This window comes from Rhipicephalus microplus, unplaced genomic scaffold, assembly GCF_043290135.1.
Source record: "Rhipicephalus microplus isolate Deutch F79 unplaced genomic scaffold, USDA_Rmic scaffold_24, whole genome shotgun sequence".
NCBI classification, from domain to species: domain Eukaryota; kingdom Metazoa; phylum Arthropoda; class Arachnida; order Ixodida; family Ixodidae; genus Rhipicephalus; species Rhipicephalus microplus.
The window spans coordinates 6,047,501-6,062,499 of NW_027464597.1; the positions used below are offsets into that span (position 1 = coordinate 6,047,501).

General features: G+C 44.5%; 1 protein-coding gene and 1 long non-coding RNA gene across 2 annotated transcripts in view; one reads left to right on the forward strand and one right to left on the reverse strand.

Annotated features, from left to right (window-relative positions):
• LOC142786512 (uncharacterized) overlaps positions 1 to 6,266 on the forward strand; it is a 7,275-nt gene extending 1,009 nt beyond the window's left edge. Inside the window, exons 2-3 of the mRNA XM_075884241.1 lie at positions 1,376 to 1,494; positions 5,910 to 6,266. Coding sequence (XP_075740356.1) covers positions 1,376 to 1,494; positions 5,910 to 6,266 — 476 coding nt within the window. The remainder of the gene's footprint in view (positions 1 to 1,375; positions 1,495 to 5,909) is intronic.
• A 2,382-nt stretch (positions 6,267 to 8,648) lies between these two features.
• On the reverse strand, positions 8,649 to 10,334 carry LOC119185794 (uncharacterized). Its single transcript, XR_005111611.2, has 2 exons — positions 9,868 to 10,334; positions 8,649 to 8,774 (listed from the first exon to the last, which is right to left on the reverse strand). It is a non-coding gene; the product is annotated as an uncharacterized LOC119185794 (long non-coding RNA).
• Between the last annotated feature and the right edge of the window lie 4,665 nt (positions 10,335 to 14,999).

The window sequence follows — 14,999 nt, forward strand, 5'->3', positions numbered from 1 at the left end:
CCGAGACTGTTGCACATTACTTTATTTTGTGCATATTGATTTTTAAACCTACTTATTTGCTTTCCGTGTCCAGCTCTGTAATCATGAGCTGTAATCCACTCCCTGAATTGATTATTTGTTATGGGCGCATCGCAGTTTACTAAGATACTCTTTATCAACTCTTATCTCTGACTGTTTCCAATCTAGGGCCCTAAAAACCTCCTGTAAACACGTGGTGAATAGTGTTGAGGAGACCATGTCTCCATGGCTTACACCGTTCTTTATCGGAATTCTGTCGTTGTTTTATGAAAAACTATGGTGGCTGCCGATTTTTTTCAGTATTACTGGACCAGGCTTCCTTAGCAATCCACTTGAGTTGACTTAAAGGCGCAATCCATCTCCTTCTCTGTCTTCTAATTCGATGCAGTGAACCTCATAGTCCTCCTCCCTCTTCCCCCAAATATTTCTGCAACTAACGCGGTGTTGTACTGCATCCAGCATAGGCCCACCTATGAACAGGAGAACCATGTCATGTCACTTGATGTGAATTCACAGTTGAGTCGAAGAAACGTCATCATGTCGTCATTGGTCGGCGCATTCACATGAAGTGATACAAAAATTTTGGCTATCAGTGACATAATAATGACTTCATATGGTGGCGCCCTCTTATGATTTTATTGATTTGATATGTGGGGTTTAACGTCCCAAAACCACCATATGATTATGGGAGACGCCGTTGTGGAGGGCTCCGGAAGTTTCGAACACCTGGGGTTGTTTAACATGCACCCAAATCTGAGAACATGGGCCTACAACATTTCCGCCTCCATAGGAAATGCAGCAGCCGCAGGCGGGATTTGAGCCCGCGACCTGCGGCTCAGCAGCCGAGTACCTTAGCCACTAGACCACCACGGCGGGTCTCCTATGATTTTATTGCATCACTCGTGCTGACATTACTAAATTCTCGCCATTTATGAGGTGCATGCGGATTTTAGCTCAATAATTGAGAACTTTTGCTGTTTCCATAAGTACGATATATACAATGAAGATTTACATTTAATCCTAAATTTCGGGCGCAAATATAACCTCTGTGTCGTGATAGGTACAATGGATTTAACTCTTTTTCCATAGTAGTAAGCAAATGCTCGTACTTTAGAAAGTGCCGCGCGACTAGGCACTTGTATGAAATGGTATTACCATTGAAAGACGTCCTACGGAGAAATAATTTGCCTTGCAACAAATTCTGCATTGTGTGACAGTGCTATACACAAGATAGTTATCGAATGCATTCCGTAATTACCAATTGTTAAATTTAGTATGAATTGACCTCACCAATGCACTTGAACGCTAAATTTAGACACGTTTGTCGCAACCTGTCCCGTTCGCCGTTTTCCTTCAGAGCCTGGCTTGCTGACGCCAGTGGAATTGGAATGTCTTGTGCGCGTTGTAGTCTGGAAAGCCATCCACGACGACAACATTGCCGAGCCGGCAGCGACGTTCTGCGCCCGCGTCATCACGGTGAGTCATTAGCATTCAACGATGCACCTTGCTTTTCAATACGAAAATGCCTCGTCAGATGCTGACATTGGCTGGGGTCCCGTGATTGGACGGCCTAGCGTCGGTGGCGTTAATACAGTAAGGTTACAAAACCATCATCATGCGATGATATCACGATATGTCACCACGACGCCACTCATCCTTGAAACATGTGACCTCATAACAACGTTTCGGTGACGTCATGTATAACGTGATGTCACATAGTGACGTAATCACGACAGCAGTGCTTGGTCAAACGTAGGCTTATCACGGAGCCTGTGTAAAACAAACAAAGAAGCAGCAAGCCTAAAATAACTCCGCTCCTGGCGGCAACGCATTGCAAAACGCCACTTGTTCCACAGAGATTTCGGAGGGACGCGCAGAAGCTTTATTTTATTGCCTTCAGAGAAAAAGATGTTGGACTTCGTATTCGAGTCGACCGACAAAGATGCGTGAGGGAACCTGCGAGCTTTATCTTAAAACAAAACTATGTGTACTTCGCGGGCAAGGACGTCTTCGTATTCCATTGTCCGGCGTGTAAAGCCGCCACCATCGTTACAACTACCATACCAATTAGTATCTATCAACAGACTGCTGATGTGTTTCGCAACCATTTTTCTTATCTCGAACGCAGTGTCATAATAACTCCTTGGATGGGCTTATGCTTACAATTAACCTTAAACCTTGCAGAACAACCACTGCCCTCAGCATGCCTGTCACTGGAAATTTCCCTGTGTTGAATGAAAAAATATTCGACTCAGCTAGAGTCTGCATGGCAGAACTTTCAGTGTTCAATATGCATTAGGCTGAGACGACATGAAGGCAGTAGAAGTCTTTGCATTCTTTTCGGTAGATGTAATGACACTGCCCCGCCACTCTACTAAAGCTTCCGGTAAGTAACGCGGTTTAAACTGTCTCCTGGATTGGCTAATCTTTTGCAGAACGACAAAGACATGCGATGACGTGAACATGTGGCGTAGTCATGACTTCACAGCGACGTCCCAAATTTTCGAAATCCGCGAGTTTATTTTGCTGAATGACCCCGAAAAGAAGCAATAATTTGGTTTAAGTTGATGAAGTGCGCTCTAAGAACTCATAAACTTCAAGCTTTGCTATCACAAGTTCATTATTTCTGGAGAAAATATACTGAAGCTTGATCGTTAAATTTCACGCCGAAATCACCACGCGTGATGTTGATGATTTCGAAATGTACTTCTCGTATGTTCGCGACATTGGCTGGATGAAAATTTTCGAAATCTCCTATGCCTAGTCTAGGACACCGACAAAAGACAAGGTACTTCTTATTTATTGAGTAGATGCTAGGTACGAGTATACGTTTTCCAAATTTACTTCGTCAGGGTGTTTGGTGCGGGAATCTCACAGTAACGTCTTCACTCGCATTTTCTTTTCGCTAGTTTTCTCGCTAGCCAAATGTCGTCTTGCAATAGGAGGGGTGTTTTCATGAGTCTGCCAGTGTGCTTCAATAATAAGTGAAAAATCTTTTTTTTTTCAATTCAGTCTTCCTTTAGAATAATGTTTTCATCACTCACTGATGACGTATAGTACACTGGCGATGGTCAAATTTAGCGTTTGGTCAGGCATGGAAGGGTTTCGCCTTAATCGCTCAACTAGTTATCGAGGCGAGGGCTTTTGGCTCACTTTCTTTCTGATAGTTGGTAGCTCGGGGAGTGCACATCTCGACACAGCTACTCATGATGAACACATTTAAAGCGAAAGCAGTGGCACAGAGACCTCGCAGTACGGCTGCCATGTGGGCCCGCTGCCTAGAACCTGCGATGAGAGCTCGCGTGTTTGAAGAAAGACCGTAACGTCGGCAGCAATCGCAAACTATAGCGCCAGCAGCAATGAGGGAGTGGCGGTAGCGGCAAGGGCTCGCGCAGCCGAAGCAAAGAGGGCTAGTCGACAAGCGGATTCTCAAGTGAGAGCCCGCGAAGCAGAGGCGGCACGTACGCAGCGGCAAGAAAACCTCTAATCGGAGCGGGCGCGGTAAGCAGCCATCAAGCGCCGAAAGGACGCTACCTGAGTTTGGTTGAACCGACGCCCGCTTCAAGCGAGATCTATTCAATCGCTGGTTCGGCCATGGATTTAGGGTATGCGATCCCGCGACCATTTGTGGTTTAAAAACATCACCAGCGTCATCTCCAGCCGCAACAATCAGACCCGCGAGAACGCCATCACTGTGCTCCAACGAGAGTTTCCTCTCGTGCAGTGCCTGCAGCAGAACGCGCTCGACGGCGCCGCCTTCGACGTACACCTCAAGTACCACGGCTCGTTAACGCATCATGCCATAAGAAGCGCCTCGTTGAGAGAATTCAAGGGTTCTCCCAATCAGTTCCGAGTGAGCTCCTCCATCTTCATTCACGTCGGGGAGATGGCGTACTTTTTTACAGCGAAAGCTGTTATAAGATAACAAAGGAAGAAACAGTGGGAGCTGTTGTCTACAACCGCTGGTGTCCACAACCACTATCCGTGGAATTAATACAAGAAAATGAACCCAGGAAAAAGACGTAAAAGATGTTGACCACACCTGTTGCCATAGTCATGACAGCATGAGCACGTTCAACTGCGGGGTCGGTTTCGTGGCCTTCACCTTGTTTTCCGTATCAAGCAATGGAGTCAACCTGGGCGGCACATACAGCCACCTTCCACCTATCTAGCATTTGCTGTGTGCTTTCGGCTATGACCCTGGCGCCAATAAGGGCATCACGCACCATGATGATATAATAGTAAAAACTGCATTGAGATCACAACAAGAACCAATTTAGGCGCAACAGTTATACGCCGCTGTCAACGCTGGTGTCCGCAACCGCTATACTATCGCGAGAAATATAGTTAAATGTATTCAGAAAAAATATTTCTTGGAATGGATGAGATTTGAACTTGGGATTTGTGCGTGGCCATCCAGCACTTAGAGAGACGGTAGTTGTTGAAGCTCCTTCGTTGAAACACGCTATGCAGGTCTTTCTAACAAGGAACCATGTTAATATATAACAAGCAGGCGTTACTTAATATGAATTGCACAACGACCACAATTCAATACTTTGACCAATTATAAAAGGTTCAGCCATACCTCTTCACCGTCAGTGGCCACAACACAAAGTGAGTGTATATTTGAGTACTTCCCTACTTTCTCAAAGTTACGTTAGTTCATGGCGTAATGGGTACCTTACACTTGTAGTAGTTGCTTTAGGGGTGTCTACAACTGGCTGTGGAAAGGACGCTGTTCTAGCTTTTGTTGGGAATGCTCTACGCGTTCTGCGGGGACATGGAAATTTTTTATTGTTATTGGAAGCTGCTGCTGTGAGGCTCTCTGTGGTCGAAATGTCCCTGAAAGTACTTCGATTTCTATATAGCAGGCCATCATTCAAGATGGTTACGTTTGCAGCTCTAGAGTGACACATCAAGAGATTTACGTATGAATACTAGAATAAATACAGTTAATAATAAATTAGCATATCTACAGACCTAATGAACAGACCTGATTTTGAGCGTTCACACCATTACTCCGCCTGCGAAGTTCCATGGACAGCAAGACAGAAAAAATAGACAGGGAAGTGCCAAGATAACTACGGGGCACTTGAAAAGGGTAACTGCCCCAAGAGTGTTTACATAGCACGCTGGAGAGGCCACTCTTAGAGCTTTCGCATGGATTGCGCCGCGTTTTGTGCGTAGGTCTGGTCATTCTCATTTTGAGCTTCTCCATTAATCTGATGAAATACAGACGAGCGCTATGAAGCGGGGAATAAAAGAGAAATACACAGGACAGACACTATACTTTGAACTGAAGTGTATTGAGCAGATGTGAAATTTTTTTAAGCAGCAACCAGCAGGGAGATAACATTCTTCAGTCATCCACATCTTGCTAAACTCTCCAACAACATTGTACAATAATGGTAGAAATGAGTGGACAAGCTTTATTGCCAAATTCGCCAGGCATGTGGTACGAGCTATAGATTACCCAGCTACATGGTAGGAGACATGACCTTCTTGGGGCGTCTCTGGACAGTGGGATATAATTTTTGGTCCTTTACGACCAAGCTACCAGCAATTACGGGTCATAAATTTGCCATTAGTTGCTATCTACTGATTATATATTATTTTTTGTGATGCCTCTATTGGCAATGGGCCGCCACGTACGGTGCTCCAGTGGTCAATGCACTCGACTACTGTCTGCAAGCCACGGCATCAAATCCCGGCCACAACGGCCACATTTTCAATGGAGGGGAAAATGCTTGAAATTAGGTGCAATTTAAAGAACTCCAGATGGTCGAAAATTCGGGAAGCCTTCACGACGGTGTCTCTCAATGATATTGCGGTTTTGAGGCGCCAAACTCCCAATATATTCTTTTAAATATTTCTAATGCATATAATTTCAGGCTGAGCTGGACGGGGTGTTCATCGATCGGCTGTTGTGGACCTGCCGCGACTGGTTAAAGCAACACAATGTCCCGCTGCGGAGATCCACTGCAAGGGTGCTATGGGAGCCGCAGCCGCAGCAAGATGCTGGTAACCAACTGACCGCTTTTGTTAGCTTCATGGCCACGCTTCTGTCGTCCATTCCTGGGAAAGGAACGGCTACATCAGTGGGCTCGTGCCACCCCGGACACATCTTCTGCATCGCGGCGCTCCTGTGCAATGCCTGCAAGCTTGTCATGAGGTCGCCTGAGATGGACCAACACACTAAGGTATGTTATTATCATTATCACCACCAACACCACCACGGCTCGCCATAGGACCCGTCACAAAGTCTGTTAGCGCACCTTTACAAGTATAGTTACTAAGTACAAGCCGTTCATTAATTACCGTCTTACGTTTTCAAGGAGCAGTAACGCCAAAATCCAAACACAATATGTGGAGTTTATTTGCTTCTTTTGTAAGCACGAGTTTTTTTAGTGAAGTAGGAATCACATACGTTTGGTATAAGTTACTTTATTTCGAGTGCAAAGAGCGTCCAAAGCCACCGCCATAGGGAAAACTAGGTGGTGGTGAGAAAATTCATCCGGGTGACTCATATCCGGCCATGAGTCACCCGGCTGCCTGACCTGAGTTCATCTAGTAGAAGAAGTATCTTCCACTTCGCTCACGCATCGGCTGCTCCTGGCCTGCGGCCCGGTGTCATCGGCTTGGCAGAGCCTCGTCCCTTGCGTGCACTGCGTGCGGGACAGGTGAAACCATCGAGCACCCGTTGTGTGTTTGCCCAGCGCTTCGGACACAACGCGGTGTCTTGCTCGCCGCACTTCGTCGCCACGGTCTGCCAACGGCTACACAGAGGGACCTTCTCTTTCCTGCACGGCACCAAACCCAGGTCTTCAAGGCAGTTCTTCGCTTCCTTCAGGACTCTGCACTAGACAACCGGCTGTAGAAGCCGCCCGCCACGTCCTCGGCCATGGACGCCATTTCTTTTCTTCTCTCTTCTTCACATCTTTAATGTGCTCTTTCCCTCCCCCCCTATTGGCGCTGAGCCGTGCTTCCAATTAGGGCTGCAGAAGTTGCGGCTTTTCCTTTCCTGAACTTCTCTCTCTCTCTCTCTCTCTTTCTCTCATCGACAGTATTTTTGCGTGTTCGGCAAGCTCCTAGGCCACGCAAACTGGCATCGCCAAGTGACAATGAGTGAGCAGCATTGATGCCGACAATTTTAGTGCTGTCATCACGGAGTCTAATTGTGGTACCGTCTGTTGGAAACACCTGGCTGCCTGGCAACGACTTCGCTTGCTTTGCTTGGTTTGTGCAGCGCGTTCATGTTATTTCTGCGTTTTTGTTTTGCCGCTTCGATAGATTTGTCGGGAATTAGTGTGTGCGAATGTGATTAGTTGAAGCTATAGGCTTATCGCAAACAGGCAACACGCACGCAGCGTTCATGTGTCTTACCAGCCAGCGTTGCGCAAGCATGCGTCTCCACCTTTTTCGTTACTGCTCGGTCCAGCGTCGATTTTAGAATAAATGCTGAGAAGTGGATCGAACCGACATTGCTACGCCACGGCAAGAATCATTGCGATTCCATATTAGCCAGTGTTTTGATCATCGCTTGTGGACGCTGATGACGGCAGCGACGATGATAGCTGTGGCAGAGGCATGCCTATACACATGCTCACCGAACAGAACACATTTCAAGTGAAAATTGAGTCACTATTTCTTCTGGCCGAGTGATCAGATGGGGCAGAACAGTGCGAGGGGACCACTTGGCAGTGCTGACAGCGCTGAAAATCGGCGTGCATTGCACCCATTTTAAATCGGGTTCGATGCGAGTCGTAGTGAACGAGATTACATATATTAATTCGTCCCTATGTTGCGTGATCAGTGCCGAACCGTCACCAGGGGATTGACCAATACGCGTTGACGCCATAAACGTGTCATGCATAAAGTAGATGTCTCTGTTCCTTTAACAAATTAGCCACCACGCGCCTGTATAAGACACTCTGTGCACCTACATATACGTATATGCAAATGAAGTAAAAGCTTCATAGGTCGTACCTTAGGAATCCGGAAAGTATATAGCATCATTCGCACTGGTAATTTGGCTCTGGCCAGCCTATGCGTTGCTCAAAGGCAGAAAACTCTCTTTAATTCGGTCACATTAGGCCACAGCCTGGTCCTTTCGGATAATCCTCGGAGCTCGCTGAACACGAAACACCGCTATTGTTTTTCACGAAAGAGCAAAAACAGCATTCGCAGCCAACAGAAACAAGGCAAGGCGTCCTCGCTATTTTCATCAGTTAGTGACTGCATTCTTGCGGTGGTTGCCCCTTTATGGCGGCAGTACGCAAGAGGGAGGCCTGCCTAGAACATCTCGTTTTAATTAAACATGGTAGTCTGGCGCCTGGGTCAACAGGTTCTGCTTTTACACTGGTCTTAAGCGGAATAATTGCAGCATTTACGTATTCATAAAGAAAATGTAGGTATATATTTATTTATTTATTTATTAAAGGTACTTTCAAGGCCCGAAGGCACTACAGAAAGGAGTGGTTTGAACAATCGTAAGTGCAGTTAAAAAGTTAAAAAAAAAACAGAAAACAGGAAAAAAAGAAAAATTCTACAGGGCATCATGTATGGCGAGCTTGAAGTCTTTTTGGTCCGTTATACAGGCGATGGAGGCGGGAAGGTGGTTCCAGGCGGCGCTTGTCCTTGGCACGAATGAATCATTATATAGTCTGGTGCGACAGGATGGTAGGCCCACCTTAAAGCGATGATCCATCCTTGGTGATATGAAGCGAGGTGGATGAAACAGGGCGTCCTTCAAATGGCTGTTATAATGATAGATTTTGTGAAAAAGGTTAAGGCGAGACAATGTGCGGCGCAATGAAAGATCAGGCAAGTTTAGGGTGCTCTTCATGGATGTGACACTGGAATGACGTGAATAATTCGATAAAATGAAACGTGCTGCGCGATTCTGAGTGGTTTCGAGAGATTGAATGAGAATGGCATGAGTTGGGTCCCATATGGCGCATGCGTACTCTAATTTTGGTCTGACCAATGTTTTATACAGTGTTAACTTGAGTGACGATGGCGCAGAGGAAAAGTTACGGCGCAGATAACCAAGCATGCGGTTAGCGTTGTTAATCACATATTCTGTGTGTTTATTCCAGGAAAGATTAGAAGATATGTGAACACCAAGGTATTTGTAATTGTCAACAGATGGTAATGGAATGTTATTGAGGGAATAAGTACGCGGACAGTGGGTGGTAGTGCGACGTGAAACTTGCATGCTCTTGCATTTAGATATGTTAAGTGTCATGAACCATGTGTTACACCATGCGAATATGCTATCTAGGTCGCGTTGAAGGTTAAGGTGATCGACATGACTGGTTATTTTCTGGTAGAGGACGCAGTCGTCTGCAAAGAGTCGGACAGTAGAAGAAGAAACACAAGAAGGAAGATCATTAATGTAAATTAAGAAAAGGAGTGGCCCTAAAACGGACCCTTGCGGTACACCAGATGATACTGCGGAATTAGGTGAACAAAAATTATTAGCTGTCACGTACTGGCTGCGGTTAGAGAGGAATTCTTTAATCCATGTAAGTACATTGGGGTCGATGTTAAGCTGAGTAAGTTTGAAAATGATTAGTGCGTGTGAAACGGAGTCAAATGCTTTAGCGAAATCTAAGTATATGCAGTCAGTATCAAATTCAAGATCTGCGTTAATAAACAAGTCGTTAGTAAAACACAGCAACTGTGTTTCGCATGAAACTGTCTTACGGAAGCCATGCTGATAAATGCTAAAGAAGGAATTAGATTCAAGGAATTCAATGAGGTGCGAGTAAATGACATGCTCTAAGATTTTCACTGGAATGGATGTTAACGATATGGGACGGTAGTTATTGGGGGAATGTACATCACCAGATTTATGCACAGGGACCACCTTCCCAGTCTTCCAGTCAGATGGCAGTGTGGACGTCTGTAATGACTGTTCAAAAAGTTTTGACAATATTAAAGAAGAATAGACTTGAGTACACTTCAACATTTTTGACGAAATGCAATCTGGACCAGCTGATGATGACACTGTCAAGTTTCCAACAAGTTTTTCGACACCAACTGCATAAATGATAATAGGGTCCATTGGCAAGAAATCGGTGCTTGTTAACTGTGGAAATATAGTTGGGATGCTGTTCTGAAAGTGTGCAGCAAATACATTACTCAGAACGTTGCAGCACTCGCTAAGAGCGACTGGGACATCAGACTGTATTAATTGGATATGTCGCGTTGTAGTTCCGCTAATGATGCTCCAAAACTTACGTGGATTAGAGCGCAGCAGCGAAGGAAGAGTTTCATCGAAAAATACTTTTTTGGCTTTCGAAAGCGCAGTACAGAATATATATATGTCAGACATTTCTTTTATTGTTTTATTGGTACATTCGATAGCTCGGCATTCGATGAGTTCTGATACATTTACTGGTTTCGTAAAATACGAATTAACAAGATTGTACTGTATTGTTTACATTGTGCACAACAGTGACTAGTTATTCTCATCACCATCAGCCTGACTACGGCCAGTGCAAAGCACAGGCCTCTTACGTGTTCCGCCAACCAATCTGGTCTTGTGCATTTAGTTTCACGATGTGCTTCAACTTCTTTCTTAATCTCATCTGCCCACATATTTTTCTGTCTCCCTCTCACACGTCTGCTTTCTCTTATAATCCAGTCAGTTACCTTTAATGGCAAGCGGTTATCCTGCCTACGCACTACGTGTTCTGCCCATCACCATTTATTCTTCTTGATTTTGACTATGATAGCCTTAATCCCGGATTCTTCGCTGACCCACTCTGCTCTGTTATTATCTCCTGAGGTTACACATACCATTTTCCTTTATATCGCTCGCTACATCATCCACAGTTTTTGTTGATTTCTAGCTCTTTGTAAGCTTCCAGGTTCCTGCTTGGAAGGTATGTGTTTGTAAGATGAAGCTGTTACATACACTCTTTACGAGGGATAGTGGTATACTTCAAGTAATGATTTTAGAATGTGTGTCAAATATGCTTCACCCCATCCTTCTTCTTCTAGCTAATTGACTGTCGTTGTTCGGCTACGTGGTTGCTAGCTATCTTTCCTAAGTAGATATATTGTTGACCATTGTTTCGTGCACTTCAATCTAACAGGTTCTTTAAGGCGTCGGTCAAACAATTGGAAAACAATAAGAGACTACTCACGCGGCGATTATGACTCAATCAACAGTGAACTCGAATCGAATTTTGAGAGCTTTGCTAATGGCTTCTTTGATCGCAGCGTTCAACAAAACTGGAACTTGTTCAAAATGAAAGTTGAATCTTTAATCACGCGATACATTCCCACATACGTTATCAAGGGTCGCCAACGCCCCCCTTGGTTCTCAACTGACTTAAAAAAATTGCGGAATAAAAAGAAACGGTTGTTCCGTCAGGCAAAGCAGACTAATTCGTTAGCCCGTTGGCACGTGTACAAATCTGTCCTTTCCGAATACAGAGCAGCTATCAAGCAAGCCAAGCGCGTTTTTCTTAATAATACCCTTCCCTCAATTCTTGTAACCAACCCTTCTAAGTTTTGGAAAACTGTTAAACCTAGGGAAAAGAAAAACATTTCGCTTACGAACTTAGACGGGCAGCCAGTTCGCTGTGAAGAGTGTTGCATTGCATTAAATGATTTTTTTCTTACTTCTTTTTCAAGTTGTTCTGTTTCTGCGTTGCCGCAAAGGCCTAGTCGTGATTTTTTACCCATGTATCCTGTTACCGTTGACGCGGTTGGAGTGCAAAATTTAATTCACAATCTTAAGTTATCCTCTTCTTGTGGCGTAGATGAAATCAACTCAAAGTTTCTAAAAAACACTGCATTGTATTCATCAATTTACTTGTCCTTAATCTTTTCGCAATCTATTCAGACCTCCACTTTGCCGCTTGACTGGAAAGTGGGGAAGGTGGTCCCTCTGCACAAATCTGGTAACACACAGTCTCCTCTCAATTACAGACCAATTTCCCTAACCAGTGTTCCTTGTAAAATGTTAGAACATATAATTTACTCCAACCTTGTCTCATTCCTAGAATCAAATTCTCTTTTTACTCCCTACCAGCACGGATTCCGAAAAAGTTACTCATGTGAAACCCAACTTCTTTATTTTACTAATGACATAGCATCGGCTTTAGATCGCGGCTCACTTGTGCATTGCATTTTTCTTGATTTTCAAAAAGCTTTCGATAAAGTACCTCACCAATTACTCCTCCTGAAAATTAGTGCCTTAAACATTGACCCGAACATTCTTAAATGGATTGAATGCTTTCTGACTAATCGCACTCAGTTTGTAACAACTAATGGCTATAACTCACCTCTTTCTAAAGTAACATCCGGCGTACCCCAAGGTTCCGTATTAGGCCCTTTACTTTTTCTTATATATATTAATGATCTCCCAGACAGCATTAACTCCGCTATAAGGTTATTTGCAGATGATTGTGTAATTTACCGCGAAATAAACAATGAATATGATAACCAATTTCTACAGTCAGACCTTGACACTGTCTCAACCTGGTGCAATAAATGGCTTATGACTCTCAACTCTAACAAATCTAAATGCATGTCAATAACCCGGCGATCTATTTCTCCCCCCTGTACCTACAGAATTAACACCGTTCCCCTCTAGCATGTCTCTTCATATAAGTACCTCGGCGTTTACATTACCAACAATCTATCTTGGCACACGCATGTTACCTACATCTGTAATAACGCTAACCGAACGCTAGGATACTTACGCCGCAACTTTTCTCGCGCTCCGCTGTCCCTCAAAATTCTATTATACCGATCACTAATTCGCCCAAAGCTTGAGTACGCGTCCGCTATATGGGATCCCGTGCAGCAAAATTTAATTAACGCGTTAGAATCTGTTCAGAACCGCTCAGTTCGGTTCATTTGTTCTAATTATTCCCGTACTGCTAGCATATCAGAAATGAAATCTAACCTTGACCTACCCAATTTAACTGTCCGGAGGAAACTGGCGCGACTGCATTTTTTTCATAAGATATTTTTTCACAATCCATCAATGAAGTGAGACCTCATTTCACAACCGTCATACCACTCATCGCGCATTGATCATCAGCATAAGGTTGCCATTCCGTTTTGCCGCACCAAATTCTTTTCAGCAGCCTTCTTACCAAAAACAGCCGCCGATTGGAACCACCTTCCCTCTTCCGTTGTATCAATAACAGACCCTTTGTTATTCAAGACTGCAATTTCTCAGCAATGCTTGTAACTATACGCAGTTTCCATTATCTATCTTTGTCTTGTATGTGCTTGAATTCTTATACATTTTTAGTTGACTTATGTTGCCTTCCTGATTTGCGCATCTGAAACCTGTTTCTTTATTTTGCCTTTTTTCTTGTGTGTTATATATGTTGTACCCACCCCCTCTGTAATGCCCTACGGGCCCTGAGGGTATTCTAATAAATAAATAAATCAATATTGCTTTAGAACGTTAGTTATGGCTGTGTCCATTATAACATCAGTGAAGCTCTCCGAACCCCCGCTTGTTACTGGTTGACATAGTGCTACTGGCAGTTCAATTGTGTGCTTAGGCCACGAGTTCCCACCTCTCCCCTGATTTCACACATCTCACCTTACATTATGCATGTATAGGGTGTTTTCTCCAAGAACTTTCGCGCAGTGGTGTGGCTTTGTTGTAGAATAGTTGACTCGTGTCTGTTATATACATGTTCCATGAAGCCCTCCTAACACAGGAACTGTTTAAAAGTGAGTATCTGCTGTGCGCAATTTTTAGCCCACGCGTGAGAGCGAAGCCTGACAAGAGAGAGAACAGGATTAAAGCTACGAGGAGCTCTGGCAAACCTATAGAGCAGCTACTTGAGCCAGGTAGAGAAAGCATAGCATTGTGGAGGATGCCACGCAAGGTAGATAAAACCAGAATGAAGGGGAAGCTGTGGCAGGATTAGAACAGGTGGTTTAGGGAGGAGAGATAGTAGTAGTGGGATTGGCTGGGCCGGGAAAAGATGTCGACCAATGCTAGCGCATTTTCAAGCATCGGTGATGCAAGAGCAGAAACAGTGCGCCGAGCTTTTGCGACTTGAATCCATCACTTGGACTCTTTGACGAGCCTTCATACATTCTTAAAAAAAGGCCAGGGCTTCTTAATAACTTTCAGGTAGTAAATTGTTGTCACAACATTCACTACCTAAGTAGGAACTGCAGGTAGTAGACCACAGACGCTTACTACCAGAAGAAACGAGACGTAGTGAATGCCTGTGATCTACTACCTGCAGTTACTACTTAGGTAGTGAATGTTGCGACAACAATTTACTACGTGAAAGTTAGTAAGTAGCACTGCCTTTTTTCTAAGAGTGTAGGTCAAGGCAATTGAAGCCTTGTAGAGATGCGCATTGTTTTTCTTCAGTCGGACAACACATCTTAACAGACTGCTAAGCATATAATAATATATTAATGTTTTAAAACTGCCACCGCAGGTCGAGTGCCTCCGCAGTGCCCTAACTACAGCCGGCGAAGCTGCAGAACGAGGTGCCCCTGCCCGCATGGCGGCACTGGTGGCCTGCTTGCGGAAGGGTGTAATGGTTCCAGGGCTTACTTTTGGGAACTCAGTGGTGTGCATGAGGGCAGAGGTGCAATCGGGAATGAATGTAAATCAAAGGACTGTGGGACGCCTCGCGTTGGGTGCTCACGGGAAGACGACAAACGAGGCTGTAAAGGGCGATATGGGGTGGGCAGGTTTTGAGGCGAGGGAAGCGCAGAGCAAAATAAGGTTCGAAGAAAGGCTAAGAAATATGAAGGAGAGTAGATGGGCAGAGAAGGTGTTCCGTTATTTGTATAGGAAGAGCGTGGACACACAGTGGAGAAAAAGAACTAGAAGACTCACTAGTAAATATACGGCTGGTATTGTAAGCCATATGTCAACAAAGAGCGTTAAGGGAAAAGTCAGGGAGGCGGAGAGGATTTACTGGATGGCAGCTATGGAGAAAAAACCGGCTTTGAGTAACTACCGAAAG